The sequence below is a fragment of the Semicossyphus pulcher genome, unplaced genomic scaffold, assembly GCF_022749685.1.
Source record: "Semicossyphus pulcher isolate SPU_LCO1_2020_fin unplaced genomic scaffold, fSemPul1.0.p SCAF_20, whole genome shotgun sequence".
Classification (NCBI taxonomy): domain Eukaryota; kingdom Metazoa; phylum Chordata; class Actinopteri; order Labriformes; family Labridae; genus Semicossyphus; species Semicossyphus pulcher.
Window position 1 is genome coordinate 6,346,733 of NW_027211694.1, and position 20,715 is coordinate 6,367,447.

General features: G+C 43.8%; 1 protein-coding gene across 1 annotated transcript in view; it reads left to right on the forward strand.

The window, feature by feature from the left end:
- The window catches only part of magi2a (membrane associated guanylate kinase, WW and PDZ domain containing 2a), a 250,336-nt gene that overhangs the window by 208,684 nt on the left and 20,937 nt on the right, over window positions 1-20,715 (forward strand). Inside the window, exons 11-15 of the mRNA XM_069670763.1 lie at window positions 10,916-10,947; window positions 14,181-14,388; window positions 19,492-19,533; window positions 19,616-19,707; window positions 20,001-20,193. Coding sequence (XP_069526864.1) covers window positions 10,916-10,947; window positions 14,181-14,388; window positions 19,492-19,533; window positions 19,616-19,707; window positions 20,001-20,193 — 567 coding nt within the window. The remainder of the gene's footprint in view (window positions 1-10,915; window positions 10,948-14,180; window positions 14,389-19,491; window positions 19,534-19,615; window positions 19,708-20,000; window positions 20,194-20,715) is intronic.

The window sequence follows — 20,715 nt, forward strand, 5'->3', positions numbered from 1 at the left end:
ATCATAATTATGCACTGCACTCTGTCATGAGTCATGCACAAGGGTTGTGATTTGCAGAACAACAGGTAGCCGACTGTTTTGTGCTCTATGAATGCGGGTTTGCGTGTGTGGAAACGTCTGTGTTGGCTCTTTGAAAGGGGCTAAAACCTTCCGACATCTTCCTCTAAATGGAGACGTCTTTGACAGTGAGAGAGAACGAATAAATATTCCCTGTCATGTCTTCCCTAAATTTGTATACGGCTCAAATGACAGAACTCAAAGTGTGTGTGATGTGCCTACAAGCCGAGCTTTCCGTCTTGAATGGTGGAGGTAGTGCAGCATGTGCCAGCGATGACTCAGCCAAAGCTCCGATGTCGAAGATTAAAACGTTAGATTTTAATTGAATCTAGAAACGGCAGCCGAGGCTCTTCATCAACCCCGGCAGATAGGATCTGTCTGTGAAACCGTGTTGCTAAATGTTGTTAAACGATTCCCCTCTTTGAGTTTTAAGCCGTCCTTGATTTATCTTGGCATCCTCCAAGCAATGACACATGAACTTTAGCACTCACACTCGTAGCCAAGACAGCTGCGTTTGGACACCAGTGCCGCGTTTGCTTTTGTGTGGAACCAATTTGTATTTCTGTTTTGCATCTTTGTGTTGTGTAATGTCACATAGCAATCATAATGCCAACCGCCTGCTGCCACAGACACCGCTGAGACTCCACCACAAAGGTCAGCAGCGTCCTCTGAATAGATTTGTGGCCATTTATTTCTTTATTAGGCTGCCCATGTCACCAACGCCAACAAACAGGAAGAGGACAAATCAGAGGGAAGACATTAGCTTCTTTCTAATCCCAAAAAGAAGAGAAAGATAAACATTTTAAAGCCACTACCTCATAAAATGCCAAAATATAAACACACGTACACGTGGGAGCGGTCAAAAGTTTTGAACCACCACCTCAAAAATGTCCAATCTGTCAACACGCTCCCCACACGCAAACATAAAAACACAACGTCCCCCATCTGCACAGGAAGCTAACGGTGAAACGCTCCCGCCATCTGTCCGGTTCCTTCACTCACGGCTGAGCTTTAGAAGGTCGAAACAAGTGCTCCCGTTTAAAAAGCAGCCCGCTGGCCCGTGGAGGAAATGGCAACCTTATTGACATGCTATATTTCATCTCATTATTCCAAAATTGGGTATGGCTCAGCTCCGCTACTCAACAATACACCAGGGTGCAGTGTCACATCTGTTGGTGGTGCTTTCGTCTGACATGACAAGCTGTGGGTGCTGGAGGTGGAGAAACCGTCTCAGCCACCCAGCCTGCTCTTACGGTTGTATGACGGCGTACAGGACACACATGAGTAGAAATGATGACGAAAAGGTATCATGGTTGGGTTGTTCTAGGTATTGAAGATCGAGGAAATGTTTAAGGATTGAACCAAGAAAACAATCAGACTTTATGCACATTTAGATCAGACGCTTGAGATTCTCTTGGGAAAATGCATGTCAAAATACAGTCTTTTTAAACGCTTTGTAATGATGGAGACAAACAAGGTCAGTGGGTCAAAGAAGGAAACATTGATGTAGCAAAGCTAATGATCTGTGTCTCCTTTCTACACACTCTGAAGTGAAAACAAAGTGAAGCGTAAAGATGCTGCTTTGAGGCAGAAATTCAAGCGTTTGTTCCCAGCTTGGTTGGCTCAGAAGGCCTGTTATTGAGACCCGTCTAGGGACTACAGATTTAGACCGTCCTTGCCAGTGTTGTAGTCCAGTCACCAAACCTCAAAGACTCCCCCATTACCATGTCCAAGTCAAGACCCCATTACCTGAGTCCCAGTCCAAGTCCTCATTACCTGAGTCTGAGTCAAGTCCCCATTACCTGAGTCCGAGTCAAGTCCCCATTACCTGAGTCCAAGTCAAGACCCCATTACCTGAGTCCCAGTCCAAGACCCCATTACCTGAGTCTGAGTCAAGTCCCCATTACCTGAGTCCCTGTCTGAGTCCCCATCACCTGAGTCCGAGTCAAGTCCCCATTACCTGGGTCCAAGTCAAGTCCCTATTACCTGAGTCAGAGTCAAGAACCCATTACCTGAGTCCCAGTCCAACTCCCCATTACCTGAGTCCCAGTCCAACTCCCCATTCCCTGAGTCCCAGTCCAAGTCTGCATTACCTGAGTCCGAGTCAAGTCCACCTTACCTGAGTCCCAGTCTGAGTCCCCATTACCTGAGTCCAAGTCAAGTCCCCATTACCTTAGTCCCAGTCCGAGTCCCTTTTACCTGAGTCAGAGTCCGAGAGCGCATTACCTGAGTCCATGTCAAGTCCCTATTACCCGAGTCCCTGTCCAATTTGTGCCGCCTCTTTAGTCATTCGGGCAGAACGTGAATGCGCATGCAGGTGAACACACATGCCAGCCTTTGCTCGATACTGAATAAGTTCTTAAGGCCTGACACAAAATATCAATAAAACAGATAAACTATGAACAAGTAAAGAATACATTCGAACCAATCAGAGACCCAAGAGGAACCCAGTTATTGCTTAACCACCTGGGTAGAAATATGATCATGTTTCAGACTTTTCTTTGCTTCTGTGTTGTGAAATCAGTTCATCTATTTAGTTAGATTGTAAGAAGGGCAGTTGAACTGCTCACAATGTATAGAAAAATTGCAGTTAAGACAGGCAACTTATGAGGAGAGGTTCGAAGGTGATATTGGTTGGTTGAAGGGGTAACAAGCAAATCAGGCTTGGAAGTAGTGAATTCACTTGTATCCTTATAGAGCTCAAACTGTTCTCCCATCGACAGAGAAGCCTTACCTTGACTGGGCTCTGCTTTTCCACATGTGAGTATTTGCTAAAGAGAATGTTTGACACTGTTTAGGAGGGACAAAAACAGGGCATTTCAAGTCTTAGGCTTGTCCTTGTGGAGCAATTGATGGGCATTTCGGGGTTTTTTTTGCCATTTCTGTGTGGCCTTGGCTTGATTAGACAGCTCAGAGTAGAACGATGAAAGAAAGTGAAGAGCGGCAGACTAAGAATAACACAACACAGAATGTCTCGCGTTTCAGGGTCACTGCTTTTACTCCAGCGTGACTGCTGCAACAGTTTTTCAGTACTTTCCAACATTTGAAAGACTGAACAATCAAGATTTATTAGGCCATATACTTGACAAGGGCCCAAACTCCACAATGTTACCAAGACAAATGTGTTTGCTTCCAGAGAAGTGCTCCATTTCTCTCAGTGGAGTTGTTTTGTGTGAATCTACACTGAAAATAAATATTTTGATCAGTTTCATTTCATGACATTTGAGCGCTCGATCTGTTTGGTCTATTAATTTCACTAGAGTTGGAACTAGATGATTGTTGTTGTGAATACTTGCACACAGTTGTCAGCAACATAAACACTGCAGACTCCCAGCAGCAGCAGCTGTGGGATTTGCCTTGAAGCTGATTCTCTTCCCACCGAACTTCCTGAGAAAATCCAGCTCCGAGCGTTTAGCCAAGCTATTACCCGTCGTAATAAAACTGTCACCATGCTGCTGGAATGATGTTCAACCTCTTAACACACCGAGATTTGGCCTGCTGCTTTGGACCGCTGGACACCGGCCACACAATCTAATTGAACTGGCTGTTTCTGTTGTTAAGGGCTTGTGCCAGCGGCCGGTTTAGAAAAGAGCGAGAGAGCTGACTGATATCAAACACCAAACAACTGTCACGCCCCACTCTCCCTGGCACACGCTCCAAATATTTGCCAGTTCAGGGCCGAGCAAACAGCTCATCACTTTTACTGAAAACACAATCGGAAGCGGGGGATTGAATGAGCACCGGGAGCTGACTAAGTTTAAAAGAGAGCGAGTGTGCATATTTCTGCATGACTGAGTTTTTTGGAGTGAATATCCCCTTTATTCTGCAGACAGAGCTCCCACCTCTTAGTATCTGGTCTCAGGGAGAACACACACACACATTTATTAAACTGCCACATCCACAATCTAACAACTCTGTCATGGCTATTTTATGGTGCTGACTCTATGCTGATGACACCCTCCTAATATCCAGAATCAGAGAGCACAAACGGCTGGCTAGACGAGGAGGGTTCACAGATTGGGCTTCATCAATAATTGCAGGTCTCTCTCTCTACATCTCTGTCTCTCTCTCACCCACACAGAAAGGAGGGAGAAGTTGGAAAAAGTGATTCAGAAGTGAGGCAGAGAAATAATGGGAAGAAAGTACGACTGCAGAGTGTGAATTAAAAACAGAGTGCGCCAGCAGGTTACAGTCTGGGTTCGGTCATGACTCGTCTCGCTTGGCTTGATGTTGTCATGGACACAGGAACATATGCTGGAAAGAGTTATTGTAATGCAGAGATAACATGTAGCTTTGTTGGATCAATAAAGCATTGCCTCTGTCATTTTCGAGACATGGGTATAATTATTGTTAACAAAAGAGGCAATCAGGAGGAGAATTTGCTGCTTCTGACGACAGTTTCAGTGCAAATGTCTCTGGAGTTTGTCGTGAAGACAGATTTTGGGCTTAATGGAAATCTGACGTGGTGTCAAAACCTTTTTTTAGTAACAAATAGAAAGAGTCTTTTGTGTGAGTCAGAGCTGATAATCAGACTGAACTTCCATTTTATTACACTCTATCATCTGGCCTGGCATTGCGTTCGTGTTGGTACCGGGTGTTGTTTCATTTTGCCTTTTGGCCATTATTAGCAAGTGACTCTCAGCCTCTGGTGGACAAAGAAGATGCCTGGTGGATGTAGCTTTCGGGGGGGGGTGTTATGCTAATTTCAAGCTTCATATTCCACTGATACCTGTGGAGTAGCTTAACATAATTTACAGTAAAAAAACCCGCCCCTACAAGCCCACTTTCTTCTGATTGGCCAGCTCTCCGAAGCCTGCTTTGTGACATCACAAAGTGCAGCGTGTAGAAAAAACTGACAAAAAACCAACATACTTTTATTAAGATTTGAAACTTCACCCACAATTAGTCTGGACATCCAACATTGTATAATTATGTCTTAAAATATGAAACAGCACAATACCCCCTCTTTAAGAGATCAACCTTTTGTGTAGCTTTTTAGCTACCTAGCTAAAAGCTACCTACTGTAGCTCAACTACTTAGCCTTGTACAAAGGTGTCATCATTTCTAACTCTGCCTTATAAGCTCTGATTGTTTGACTTCAAAACTAGACCAATTTGTATTGCTGCACAAATCAAAGATCTGGATGGGGATTGAGATGTCTGGATAAAGACGTAATTACTCCATGTTTAACACCATCGGCTACTGAACAGAGAAACCAGCGAATTCAGTCTTCAGACAGAAACAGTCCAGCCAAGCTAATTTGTGAGCTTTAAAGGAGCTGGTGGGTGGATTCGTTATCAAGGCTAGCTGTTTCCCTCTGTTTGTAGTCTTCTTGCTAAGCTAAGCTAACTGCCTGCTGGGTGTTGCTTCAATTATCAATCTTCTCATCTTACCCGCTTCAAGAAAGCAATTACACATATTTCCCCGAATATCAAACTGTTCGTGTAAGGGCAGCATTTAAATGTGAAAGCTTCAGATGGCCGTACTGCCCCAAACATGATTAGGGCTGACCGTCCAAAGATTGAGCCGTTTATGATCAAACCATCCCGCAAATGAAGCCCCATCGCCTTCAAAAAGCCCACACTCGTAATGTAGTTATGATATTTAGCCGTCCCTTAAATTTGAGTTTGACTCCTGAGCCATTTTTGCCTAACAAATGGGCACTCTGTCTCTCATCACAAGTAATTATTGTGTCTATGTGTGTGTGCTGGCATATGTGCGTGTGTGTGTGTGTGTGGCAGACAGCCTCATTAGCGGCTATCTCGGCCATTAGCGGGCGTCCGTGTCCTCGTTGCAGCACCAGCAGAGACTCAGGGCTGTAATTAGCAGCGGAGACTTTCAGCTCGTTCTCATGTACGCTCGGCCATTTAGCTTCTTCTAACTTGCCGCAATCCTGCCCGCCCACACGCTCACACAGACGCTGCACCGCATGGTTTGATTCACACAGGTTGTACACACACCTACACGACGGCCAGGCAGGCACACACTCTCCTCGTCTTATTTGCAAAAATCCCAAGGCAGTCTTCTGCAAACAAGCCCGCCACACTCTTATGAAGCTGAATTTCTTAATAATATCATTAGTAGATTGTACATTATGAATCCACCGTCTGCTCTGACCTTTCACCTGAGATTGGTTTTGTGCACACGGATGACCAGAGGCCATTTTAAGAACCGTAAGGAAGGTGGAGAACGAGAAGAAGAAGGAGGGTTTGATTCAGTGAGGCTCCTCCAGCCTCCCGGGGAATCAGTGTGTAACTAGACAGTGATTCATTGCTTGTGTGTGTGTAAGATAGAATAGTTGGAAACAAAAGAGAAGAAGAGAAAGGGAGGAGAGAGAGAGAGCAGAGGAGTGATGAGTTCGGCTCTCTGCCAGTAGATCGCAGACTGTCGGCCGTGTTCACACTTACAGCTCTGTCCCCCCGGCAGCTCCAAACCCGCCAGGGATCAATATCCCGCCCGGTCAGTCCCGGGAAGACAGCCAAGCTTCCCTGTGCATGACAGCAGGATTGTTGGGATTAGATTAGAGCAGAGATGGAAAGGGTTAAACAAGGCTGATGGTGTGTAGCCTTGCTGCCATCAATCACGCAGGCGAGTATCTAGGGCTGAAACAAACAACTAATTCTAGATTATCCAAATAGTTGCCGATTAATTGATTAATTTTCTTACAACCGAGTGACTGATTAATCGTTGCAGCTCTAAAGGTAGTGATACACGTATCAACTTTTAAGTAAACATCAACAAGCAACACAAGCTCTCTATACTCCTCCGTTCCAATCACAACTACTACCATAGCAACTCCTAGGACGACCACATTTAAGCTAGCTCAAACGATTCAATGCAAATCTTACTGACAAACTTCACGGCAGTAAAGCATCTCAAATGTGTTTTTAGTCTATACTTCAGTGTACGTTCCTTCTCCTCGGTCCACTGCACTTAGATGAGCGCCATTGTTCAGAAAGAGAAATCACATGACCCAAAATCTGGGCATTTGTGATGTAATTCTGTGTGTTGACCACAAGAGGTCGCTGCTGAGCTGACATTTCTATATCAGAGGAGGTTGACCTTTTTCAATATAAAGGTGTCAACATTGACGTTGTCTGTTGATATTGACGTAAAAGTTGATCCGTGAATCACCACCTTATGAGTATCCATCTCTCTGTGTATGAAGGAGTAAAGCTACTCACCTTGGTTGCCTTTTTAACAAATCAAGCGCTCCTTTTTGAGTTGTAACAGGATGGAATTGTGCTGTTCTGAGCTTTAATATCAGCTGCATACCTTTACAAACAGTTTGTTAAGAGCACAGCTACAGTGAGCTGCAACGGGTGTTTGAAAAGAAGCGCATGGAATCTCAGCTGTGGCTGTTGTGTGAAGCTGCCAGCCCCCCTCATGAGATGCAGATCCATATTCATAAAGGGCTGAAAGATTCAGCACGCTGCCATCCATTCTAGTGTCCTCATCGTCTCATTTGAATAATTGAAGGGCTAGCATTAGCCTCTCATTGTGAAATTATAGCGTGTTTTTGAATGGGAAGCAAATGTAGCTGTGTCTGTGAGTGTGCACCTTTCATTTTACGCGTCACCCACGCAGGGTATGTTTTGATTTAATCACAGTTCAGTCGATCCGTGTCGTCCTATTTTAGGGTGAGGCAAATCCCAGGAAGATATTTGATTGATGACAATCTGAGGCGAAAATCCAACTTGGCAAAATGAGTTTAACAACTTTAGGGTTAAAGATAAAAAGGGTCTGATTAAAATGGTGCTCTTATAGCCAGAGGAACTCAAACGCAGCACCCGTGGAGCAGAGGGGCTCTCTGGAAACACTTTCCTCTTTAGAAATCTTTAATTGGAGTTTTTGGGGGCAGAAAGTGAAAAACCAGGAATGACTTCCACCAATCTTACTCGCATGTACCTGAGGCCTCGCTGAGGTGAGGGTTGGAACAAGTCGGCACTGATACACACACTCTCAATATCGAGCTTAAACAAGAGAGATAACCTGCCCTTGTGAATGCTGTTGTGCTGCCTTTAAATATAAGTTGTTGCTTTGATAAAATGTGTGCAGTGCTAGCTTGCGGCTACAGCTAATTAGCTCTTTTCTGTAATTGCTTTTGTGAATTAGCTGTGTTTTTCATGCAGTGCAGTACAGAACTTGCTGAGGCGGAAATTGTTTTTGTATCCTCGTATCTTCAAAAATACTTAATTTAAGGAGCTTTTGACGGTTAACTGGCTCTCTTTCTTTGCAGTGTGGGACTAACAGGTGGCACTTACAGAACAACAGCACACTGGTTATCCCGAGTTTGACCCCAAAGAGTTCCTGTAGTTTTGTGACTCGGCGCTGACACGTCTGATTCAGTCTAAGGGCTTTCAGCACCAGGGACAGCTCCTCTCAGTCTCGCTCTCTGTTTCTCTGAAGTCTCTCTTGCTGTCTCTCAGCCCCTTCTCAACATTTAGCCACAGGGCACTGTGACACCCACATCCAACTGAATGTCTGGTATGCCTGAGTTAACAGTGACTTTACCCTGAGGATCACCTCGGTCAATGATGCCTGGTAGTGCCCCTTCTCTTCTGTCTGTGTAGCTCAGCTCAGGCTCTGTCGCACACTCTCTGGGACTTACATGGAGGTTTTCTGGACAGGAAGTCATGTTGATTGATTTGACCAAAATAAAAGCAGAAATCCTCTTTTTCCTTTGAAGACAGACATTTCAAAATATACTTGTCTTGTGGTGTTTTTGACGAGTTGAGGGGACCGAGAGAAGCTGAAACTTTCAGGACTTCTTTGTGTAGCTTTTGTTCATTTCCACATTGTCACCATTCCGCTGTCGGCAAAGTGAGACGAACGTTTTTAAAGTGTGATTGGAGTCTGGCCAGGCCAAGACTGGGGAGGCTGCTGCATAATTCGAGCAGTCAACCCATAATTAGATCCCTGCATTTGCATATGTTTATAGCCGCTCAGATCGGAGACTATGGCAGCGTTTCAAAGGCAGAAAGGAGATAAATTGAATCTGGAAGATGGAGCATGCACTTTTTTTTTTTTACACGCTTTCACGGTAGAAACGTTGTTGGAACATATGTTTCATTACTCCGTTTGTTTTGCATGAACTCATATCAGCTGCTACTGTTTTACTTTGAACTGATTGTTTTCGTTCACATTCTTGGCGCCGTGCTTGTTATAAACAGCAAAAATGTATGGTGCACCTTTCTAAAGGTCAAAGAAAGATGAATGGAAAACTTGTGCCCTTTAACTCCCTGCATTACAAACTAAAGCCACGAGGTACAGTCACTCGGAAGCCACTTAACTAAAAGTCATAGCATTTGCAAATCCCTCTGTCTTTTCATGCTCACCGCTGAGGACCCTGACAGATCAATTGTAGATCCACAAAAGCCCCTTTGGTAGCAATTATAACTCCAAACCAGCCCGAATGGGAGCTGGTATTTGATGAAAATTTCAGCTGAAGATAGATGGAAGGTTTTAACTTGCACATTGGGCAGGTGGGGTCTCTCGAGGAATGAAAAAACAGACTTAATTAAACGATTTGAAAGCAGCTGTGACTGATTGATTGATTTATATATTTTATTAAGACATTTTTTCTTCTTTGGTTCAGTCTCACCACTCTTACAGGTGTTTTCAGCAGAGTGAGTTTATTGGAGCATTTAGCAGTGAAAGAGTCCTTCAAAAGTTGTAGTGAAGTACAGTTATGGAGAGTTAATACTGGGCTTGTATACAGTATATCCAGTGGTCAAAAACCAGACATGAGAAATTAATGTTAAAGAAAAACTCCACCTACAGACCTGTAAGTCTGTTTAAAGGATTTCTGGAGCTCTACTGCTTGTGGAAATCTTGTTTTAAAAAGCCTCTTGTGGCTCCAGAGCGAGCTGCATGAAGTGAATAAATGACCTCACCTGAGTCGAAGACAGTTGGTGCGAAAGTTTGAATACGAGAGTTAGAAAGCAGTTACTTAATAAGACCTATCCTGTATCCTGCTACACATCTCTACTGGAGGCATGAGGCTGCATTAGTCACTTTCAGCTGTTGTGTTGCATTATGGGATATGTAGGAGCACGAAAATAAATAATAAACAATATTTCTCTACATTGTATGCCTGTTTTTAAATGCTGAATCTAATAAGTACTCTTTTTTAAAGATTTTTTTTTTGCCTTTTGCCCTCATCGATCGGACAGTGGATACAATCGATAATATGGGAAGAGAGAGTAGGGAATGTCGTGCAGCAGAAGGCCGAGGGTCGGAGTCGAACCCGAGGTCGCTGCATTGAGGACTTTGTCTCTAGACACGGGGTGCGGAGTAAAACCACTGAGCTAAACCAGGCCCTGATAAATACTCCTTTAAAAGGTGGTGTTGTTAGTGTAGCTGTTTTTGCGAACCTCAAGCCGAAAAATATGTGTTCTCGCTTTTTTCTGCAACAAAGGAAAACATATTTTCTACATAACATAACATAAATTCATACTCATCACTGCATTTAGAATAATTACTTTAGAACATGTTTGCAACCTGTTGATCACTGCCGTCATTTCAACATCAAGACGTCTCATCTGTCTTGCATCTCAGCCGTGTCTCTAAGGTACTACTTTACCTCCCTGCCTTCACAACGAGCCGGTATCTCGTAAATATTTATTCTCCGTCTTCTGCTTTGTGCTTTTATCCTGTTTGAGTCAGCCGTATGTTTCTTTGTCCTGTCTTCCATTCACAAACTGTTTTCATGTCACATGATTTGGTTCATCTGTAATTCTGTTCTTCATTTTACTCTCCTCAAAGATCTGGAATCGGCTCTCACATCTGAGATTAAACCTCACATCTCATGATCTTTTTCAGTCTAAAGCATTTTTTGTTCTCTCAACGTTTGCAGGTCACTATTCACCCTGGAAGACCCCTAAGCAGGTAACATAGACCAGCCTCTAAATGGGACTGTCCCCATTTCTGCTTCTTAGTCCTGAATAAACAGTAGATCCTCACTTTAGTATTAATGGCTGCGGTGTGCAAACTGTTTGTGCTAATTTCCAATTCCCTCGCCGTACTAACTCTGCTGATGATTCACGATATGTCCGTGGCTTTTATCAGCACCTTGATATTCAGCCCGTCTTTGTTGTCACAGGATGACAAAAAGGTCAAGTGGCCGGCTCGTAGCATCACCAGACTCTCGATCCTGCAAGTCAGAGCGAATTCAAAGCCTGACTCAGTGCCATCAGGGTTATCCACACTCAAGGCTTTTCAATTATGCTAAGGCTTTAGCGTCCGTAGTCTCTTCGAACTGCTTTGGCATGGCTGAAACGCAATTTCATCGCTGTTTTATAACATTTTTTAAAGTTTCGTTACACTCTCACACCACTTTACATCTCTGCCCTGCTCATTAATCTTTATTTCCTCTTCTCCTGCTTCCTCTTCCACAGTAAATACCTCTCTCTAATATCATCTGCTGCCCTCAGGGCCACTGAAAAGTATCCACCAAACATCCTCTTAGATCACATTCACTTTGTCTTTTTGTGTCACACTCACATGCCTGCACACGAGCGCGTCTGCCCGTCTCTCTTTGTTTCTCTTTGTGCGAGTATGTGTGTAATCCATTTCATGCCTGGACGTCCCCCCCCTCCCTGCAGCGCTGCTCCCTGACCGGCCTCTGACCTCCCCTCATGTTGCCACTCTTCTGCAACGCAGGAAGCCTCTATTGTGTCGCTTCTAAGACACTCGTCCTCCAAATTCCCATCATTGTTAATCACTTCAGCTGCCTCTTGATCTAATCAATCACCTCCATCTCGCGCAGAATAATTTTCGCTCCGAGCTCGGAGGGAAAAATCTTTGAACGTCACAAAGTGGCAGACAGCATGCGGAGCCTCTCTCTCCTGTCTTGTCTGGCAGCATCTCTCTCTCTCTCTTTACACCCCAGTGTTGATTTTTTGCCTGTCTCTCCCCGACCAGACTTCAGTTTAATTTTGGATAATTTCTTACAGGAGGTTTGTTGCATCTCTGAGAATTAGAAATTGAAGAATTTGACTAATAAGGGAAGAACAGGGAATTGCCTAATTGTCAAATCGTTGTGCTAAGCCGCCAGCTCCCAAGAGTTTCATTTGCAAATGAGCTTATTGAGATTTGTCCGTCAAATTCAGCCAAAGCAGGAGGTAAGAGCTGCTTAATTTTGGAGCAGGTGATGCTGCGCTGTAAAGGCAACCTGCCTGCAGTGTCCCCTATTCATCCAGCCAAGAAGATTACAGCGCCAGTGTGCTAACTTCAACATTGAAAAAGAGACAGAGAGAGAGTGAGAGAGAGATCAGGATGCAGTAGTCTAATCCCAGCCTTAACAAGGTCCCCAGTCTCAGCAGCCGGCCCCGTGTGCAGACGTGCTTCACATCAATAGCAGACGCCGATGAATCCACAAAGAGTTGAAACACTTTTGATTCCGGCCCGCAGCTTTTATGAAGCTCATATTTATTCTCTGTACATTCTCTGAACCAGCTGCCCTGTAATTCTCAATATTAAAGCGCGCCATATGCAGCCGGTCTCGCCGTCTCAGTTTCAAAAAGCCTGTCGTTCCCTCCGGAGCCGTCTCTCACACTTTCTGACACGTCGGCGTGTCATCTTGGCCATCTTCTTAGTGTCATGCAGTGATTCAAGTGGCCGGGGTTTATCTGACACATCAAGGCTGACACTCTGACTGACTGGTGTCGTCAAAGCTGCCGGTGTCACCACAAACAGTGACTGCGCTTTTCCAAATGTTTTTTGGATATAACCCATAAAGAATTTGGTAGAAGATTTTCTAAGGTAGTATAAGGTACTAGATTTGGTGTCATCCTCAAACTCCCCTCCTTAATACTGCCATTCTTTCATCACATTCTTTTATATGTGTTCTCTCCATGCACACCTCCTTGATATCCTGTAAGATCTAAATGGCAACTAGAGGCTGAATTGTTTTGCTTGTCACAGCTACTAACCCCACTAACTCCTCGACTTCCCGTCTGTCTGGCATGAATTGACCGTTTGCTAAACCCCTCCACCGAACGGTGATTGCCAATCGTAGCTCGGCAACCGTAACTAGGTGCTGCAAGAACTGTCAAGCTTTGTTGAAACTGTAAGAAGACAACAGAATGATATATAAGTAGGTTTTAAGCTTATGTTATTTAAATTAACTGTACAAAACACAAGAAGACAAAGTAAAAGCAATGTAATGACCTGTTAGCATGGAAACATTAGCATGCCTAGCCTACTAGCTTACTTCCTACAGGAGTATACCAGCTTTATTGTCAAAGGCATTACTACTATTTTAAAGCACTACTGTATGTGAGGTCATGGGTAACGTTAGATAAATATCTGTTCAAGTTTTTACAGTTTAGAAAAAAGATAACAGCTATGTGCTGCTCTTTGTTTAGTTTGGGGAAATTTAAACGCTAACTCTAGCCAAGCTAGCATCACTAGCATTAGCACCAAACCCTTAATTTTTTAAAATTCTAAAATCTGTTATTAGTTAGTTAGTTTAAAATTAGGCTAAATTAGTTTAAATAAGGCAGACTGTTTAACAATATAAATGTCAAGCATAGTATGTAGTTTTTCTATACTATACTTACTAAAAGTAATGACTATTCCAGTTAGCGCTACCTGGCTAACGTACCCTGCAATACAAGAGCATCAGATGGTGAGGATGGCGACTTTTTGCCTTTGAGCTTTAGCTTCAATTGTTTAGAATACTTTGAGTCCTTATCCAGGTTTTTAAACAACTCTTTTAATACTGGAAACATTCAAAAATTAGCTGGAGACAAAGTTTTCAACTGGCTAGCTAACAGTAATTTATTGTTAGCATTAGCATATGAGGCTTGCTATGGGAACAGTCATTTCACTCAAAAAATACACAGTTGTCAGCTGGAATGAGAGGCCTCATTGACTACCTGTGCCTGTTATTAAGGACCTAATGTTTCAGAAATGTAAACCACAGACTTCGTGTGTTCTGTGTGAGTATTAAAAGCTTGACAGTTAGCATGATGGGGATTAGCAAACGGTCAGAATTCATAAAGCGAACTCTGCTTCAGCTTATAGCGTTCTCTTCATGTTAAGCAAACTAAAATCGAGTGTCATGAGTTGGAAAGGTGATCGTGAATATTGACCGCTCATGCCGCTGTGCTTCACAGGTGCTGGATCAGTGGGAGTCCCAGCAGGGCCAGAGCAGCCCCGCTCAGACCAGCCTGTCAGCCCCCGTTATCCCCCACAACGCCCCCTTCCCAACACACCATCTTCACAGGGCCTCGGTGCCAGACTCAGCCTCCGAGGCCTTGGCCCTGGCTAAACCAGACCCCTATGACCTTTATGAGAAGTCCCGAGCTGTCTATGAGAGTAGGCGTAAGTACCAGAGCTCAAACTGCAGGTATAGGCTTGTGAATAACGCTCCTCACTAGCGCTGAAGAAAGATGGAGTGGCAACGATTTATCACTCTTCCTCACACACAAATTGAATCTTTGTTGTTCACTTTTTCTTCTCCACAAAAACTTTAAAAGCCTCTTGAAATGCGCCGACTTTCTTTAATCAAACTGAAAGATGTGTCGTTGAATTTCCAGCATAAATACTTCAGCTTTACACATTAATTCTTCATGATATCTCATGTGATCTTTCTCAAGCGCCCACACAAGCCAACAAACAAAACCTGCCGACACTTCACTCGTTTCACTGACAGGAAGGATCTTTACATCCAGTCATTAACGCTCTCTGAGCTTACATCATAAACAGAGATACATAAACACTCAGCAGCGGATGTTTTGGGGACATAATGCTTTTGGTGCCAGCAGTATTACAATCATCTTGCTTGTAAAATGGGGGGAAAATCATTTTGTCTTATGATATCGTGAGGATGCATCGTAACTTGAATGCCCTGTGGGAACTTGAGCAGTAGAAACCAGGTTATGTGCTTTTTTATGGGTGTTTGTGAATGCAGAGCTGTAGGGAAGACATAAATAGTCTGCGGTCATGTGTTTAAGTAAAAAATGTACCAATCTAGGTCACTTTAAAGAGGGGGTATTATGCTGTTTCTCATTTTAGGACATACATATAATGTTACAATGTTTGAGGTCCAAATCGGTAGGTAAAAGTATGTTAGAGTAATCCCCTGCTTTCAGACAGACCTCTCCAGACGCTTCACTTTGTGATGTCACAAAGTGGAGGAACTCTATATTTGGGCGTCTGCCCGAGACACAGCAGAACTTCCTGCCCCTGGCACAGTTCAAGGACACGCCCACCCAGCAGCTCAGTCTGCCTCGGAAATGTTTTTTTTCCTCCACCACACTGCTCAACGGCTCTGCTCGTCAAGTTGGAGCAATTCACCCCTGTAAAAAGCCAACGTCAGTCAAAGCTGGTGTTCTCTGTAATCGCTAGAAGCAATAATATTTGAAATTGGCGCCACAGCTGTGGAGAAAGTTGTACAAACAGCTTGTGGTTTCGACAGTTCTACATTCCTACAACACCCAGCATGCATTGCGCCCCTCCGTCTTAAAGGAACGGCCCAGCAAGAGACGCTGGAGTGAAATACTACCGTTTTTCAGTCAAGGACTTTGATCGCTTCAGGCAATGGCTCAGAGCGGTATAAAATACGAAATACGACGAGAATATACCGGTGGATCGTCTAAAAAATCTTCAGGTCTGCAGTCTACATTTTAAACTGAGGATTTTGAACGAGACATGACATCGGAGGCGGGCGTCCTAGATTGAGGGAGTGTAGTTTAGCGAGCTCCCTGGCCTCCGCCAGATGACGTGTTTTACATAGTCTGGTTTTCCAGGGCTCCCCATTATAGCATGATAGGGCTGAGTTTTTTGGCTGTGAAGGAAAGACGTCGGTGTTTACTTTTCCAAAGGACAAGAGCAGCAGACATTCATTTCAAATAAAAAAAGTGAAGTTTACTCTCTGCCGACAACTCTGTAACACGGCCACAGGGTAGGAGGCGTGCCTCAAATAGTGAGTTCTGCCCCATAGCAGGCTTCCGAGAACTGGCCAATCAGAAGAAAGTGGACGGGGTTTCTTAAAGGGACAGAGCTGACTGAGTCGTTTCAGGCAGAGGCTGTACGAGGGCCTGCACAGAGCACCAGTGTGTGAGTTTTTTAAACTGTGAATTATGCTAAGCTACTCGGCAGGTATCACAGAGCGAAATAAGAAGCTTGAAATTAGCATAATAACCCCCCTTTAAATTTTCCACTCTATATTTAAATTAGACTATTAAATGAGTTCACTGTCTTATTATATTTTTATCTATATTTTGTGTCCTAACATGAAGCTCTTGATGCAGTGATGCCATTTCACACATTCTCCACATTGTCTGGATTATATTCTGTTGATTCTTAAATATTTCTGGCCTGAAACAGTAACATTTAACTGCTTAAAATGTAAACAAAACCAACCAAATGTAAGTTTTTAATTGTATAATAAATAGTTTGCCAACACCCTTGAATTCTTCCAACCCTAATTATAATTGTGGCCCCGTCTCAAAGTAGACAAATGTGAATAAACTGCGGCTTAATATCGTCTTATTAAACACCAACCATGTGAAAACTTTGACTTTGATTAAACATAGCAATTACACAGTATGTGACTTCACACAGAGAAAAAAAAAGAACCACGAACATGACCTCAGTGTCCCTACTTGTAGCTACGACCTCACTATGTGTGTCAGGTGTGCTTCACTCGAGCAGGTCACGACATAAAAGCAGCATAAATATCTTTAGAAATCTGAATGTAGTCTTGTTTGCGAGTCTGGTGTGTGCGCACGAGTAGGACTTCCTTTGAGGTTTGTTTTGGCGGGCGATGCTGACATGAGATAGTAAAAGTTTCCACAGACAGGTCTTGTGTTCACTCTCCTGTAAGTCACCTGTTATTGAAGACGACGTGGCTGTCAGAAAGTCTCCTCGTCAAACCTCTTTGTCTTTCATCGTCTCTCCCTCCTCTTCAGCGGCGGATACAGTGATCAGCGTAAAGTTTCGCTGTTGTCATCCCTCCAGGAAAGGTCGGGGGTCGCGTCTGGGGAGGCTCAGCAGGGAATAGGCACAGACAGATTTTAGAAACGCTCCATTTGCTCGGCTGCCTCGCTCGGGTTAAGAAGGTTGTGACCTTTTTTTTTTAGCAGCAGCACAACCCCGGGCTGCGGGCCTCCTGGTGGAGCGCTGTGAGCCGCTTATGTTGATTCATTTTAATTTTCCGTGAGCTTTAATGGATTAATGTTAGCTTTTATGTAAACAGGTCGGGTAACAGGGTCAGGTCACCACATTTTCTTACTTTCCCTTGAGGTAAAAACGGGTATTTTATTTTCAGTAGATTTAATTAAACCAGAAGAAATAGTCCCGATTAAAACTTTTCACACTGCGTTCTGTGGAGTGTGAGTGGAAAAAAAGGATCAAATCCGATCCCAGTTCCGGACGGGCCTTTCTGTGTGGAGTTTGTATGTTCTCCCCGTGCATGTGTGGGTTCCCTCCGGGTACCCCGGCTTCCTCCCACAGTCCAAAGACATGCTTGTTAGGTTCATCGGTGACTCTAAATTGCCCGTAGGTTTGAATGTGAACGTGAAAGGTCGTCTGTCTCTGTGCGTCAGCCCTGTGATTGACAGGCGATCAGTCCTCCGCCTCTCGCCCAGTGACAGCTGGGATCAGTTCCAGCTCCCCTGCCACCCTGAACGGGATAAGCAGGATAGATAATGGATTGGTGGATGGATTTTGGGGGAACTAACACTTTAAATATTCCATCATGATGCAGAGGAAGGCACAGGAGAGAGCTGGCAACAAGCCAGTCTTATTATTAAGTATCAACCCTGATAAATGGAGCAACTTAGCCTTTCTGCAGGCATGTGACATAAAAATAGTGACATTTTATTTTCTGTGACATTTAATTTCCTTTGATTTTTTTTATTTATTGCTAAAAGCATCATTTTCCTGAACTTCAAGATATTTTTTAACCTTAAACAATCTAACACTGAGGTCCGTCACGTGGCATGATCGTCATTTACGGATAAAGTTGTCAACATAGAAACAATATGTAAAGACTCCCACACAGGGTCCGACCTATGCTGGTTTATTAATAACAATGTTTGGGTGTACAAAACTAACTAGGTACAGTATTGGCAACTTCAATTCAATTTCTATAAACAGTGTTTACAGTACAGACAGTAGATGCAGGGTAAGTTAAAGTGGTAATCTTGAAGATCTCTTGCAGGAGCACACTTCCCACATTGCATGTGTGACGTCCACGGTTGGCTCCGGTTGTAACTTTCCTTTTCAGACTGTTTGCCTTCATCTGAGCGTCGAATTTGTTTATTTTTCTTTGGATTTTCACTTATTGTTGAAGTTGTATCTGTAGTCATCCATCTTTTCTTTGTTTGTTCAGCCATAGTAGATTACTGTTTACTCGTAACACTTGCAGAGACCGGAAAAGCAGCCGCTTAGCTCCGCCTACTCTCTCTGGCAGACCAACCACTGCTGGCTGATGGAAAACACGTCGCTAACTGGGTCACACCAGACACCCATTATTACTTAAAGAAAGAAGTCTTAATTAGCTGGACAGAAATGTGTGTTTTTCTCTCTTGACCTTGTCTTTGAATAACTTTTATACCAATGTGTGTATGTATGGAACAGCTTCTCCAAAACATAATGAATAAATATACAAGCAGACGTTGACAGTGAGCAAGACAGTGTTTCGTCTTCACACAGGCTGCGCTCTCCTCTCAAACGACTGTCACACATTCACATTTGCAAAGACATTTATTTTTTCTCAATTTTATTTTCAAGGCCGAAGGAGACAAACGTGAAGTGCTTAGAAAAAAAACTGCTTCTCATTTGATTGAAAACTCTGCTGTTAAATCGACCTTGACGTGCGATTATTTTGCCGTCCCAGAAAATAATAACTCATAGAAAGTTGCTTTGACAAGATATTTTACTGCAGAAAAACATGGATTTTGTATTTTTGTTGGACTTAATTTGTTTAAGATACTTGGTAACTCCTGTATTCATCATCATAACCAGCGACGTCTCTATAAGAGGCGCCCTGTGTGGCTTCCTCTCCTCTCGTCTGCAGTCGTGGGTCTATTTCCTCCCATCATTCCCGCTGAGCCCCGGCAGAGCGCTCAGTGTGATTAAAACAGCTACAATTGGAATCAATTTTTCATTCGCAGCCACTTGTCTGCGCTTGAGTTCATTTCGCCGCTTTTGCACATCACGGCTCTGTGTGTGTGAGGCTCCTGATTGCAGATCAGTGCTCGCAGGCCGGCTCGCGCAGTAAATAAGAGACGGTATATTACACGCTGTAAGCACTTCCTGACTGTTATGGATGATGCTGAAATTCTGTGGTGGCATTAATGCTGAGGCAGGGTCTTTCTGCCTTGTTCGGGTCTTTATGGGAGAATGTGTTTGTCTCTCGATGTGTGTGCTTTATTTGTGGACGTGTTGTTTATGTGTACTTCCTGTATCTTCTTCTAGAACCCGGCCAACCGAGGGCTGTTTTTCCTGTGGATTCCTCAGGTAAAAACCTCACTCCTCAAACTGTTTATAACCTTAAAATAACGATTACATAACCAGAATAAATGTTGTCCGTGGTTTGCAGGAGCCGAGTACCAGGACATCGAGGTGCACCTGCGCAGGCAGAAGTCGGGCTTCGGTTTCCGGGTGCTGGGCGGGGACGAGGCCGGGCAGCCTGTGAGTCCGGAGACGCGTGAGAAGGCTCGTATGGCGATGGGCGTGGAACCCTGTCATTTTCTCCTCTCTAACCCACTACACACACACTGTGTACACCTAACCCCTGACCTTTGACCCCTGAGAGAGTGCTGGCTCTGGCTGCTTTGGTGTCTTTTGTTGTCTGTTACAGTAACAACATATCAATCATGTTAATTAGCAGCATAACAACCACATTAACACCCACTGCATGTGTAAACAATCTATAATCTTTAAGGCTCTACTTCCTGTTTGTAACGGTCTGTGTTTAATGACAGATCTTAATCGGCGCGATCATAGAGAAGAGTCCGGCAGACCTGGACGGACGCCTACGACCCGGTGATGAGCTGCTGTTTGTGGATGGGATCCCGGTGGTGGGGAAGCCGCACAGATACGTCATTGACTTGATGCACGGGGCGGCACGAAACGGTCAGGTCAACCTGGTCATCAGGAGGCGGGTGCAGGCAGCAGGTGAGGAGACATGAATCAGCCTTTTTTTCACAGTGGATACATATGATTCTTCTAAACTTTGAGGTGTCTTTATAGTGTTTTTAATATATCTAGACCCGCGAAATGACAAGACTTATAATAAATCCCGTTCAAAGACCAAAACAAACAACAAATAGATCCTACTGGCAAATATTGTGTGTGTAGCTGAAGCCTTATATATCTTCCTCTGTGCCATAAAGCTTCACTTTTGTCCATAATGTAACATAAACACATTAATGAGCCTCACACTGACTTGTTGCTTCATTACAATGAACACTTACGTAGATCATCCAAAGTAGGGCACCAAACCTATATAACGTTTCGTTCTATTCGGCGGCACCTTATGGCGATAAAAGGCAACTGCAGGCGCATACGTCCCAGATAACCAGATGACTACGATTGGCTTTCTTTGTAACGGTTGTAACTCTTGCTTTTCCTCGCTGACGGTCGCTTTCCGTTTGCCTTCATCTGAGCGTTGAATTTGTTTCTTTTCTTTGGATTTTC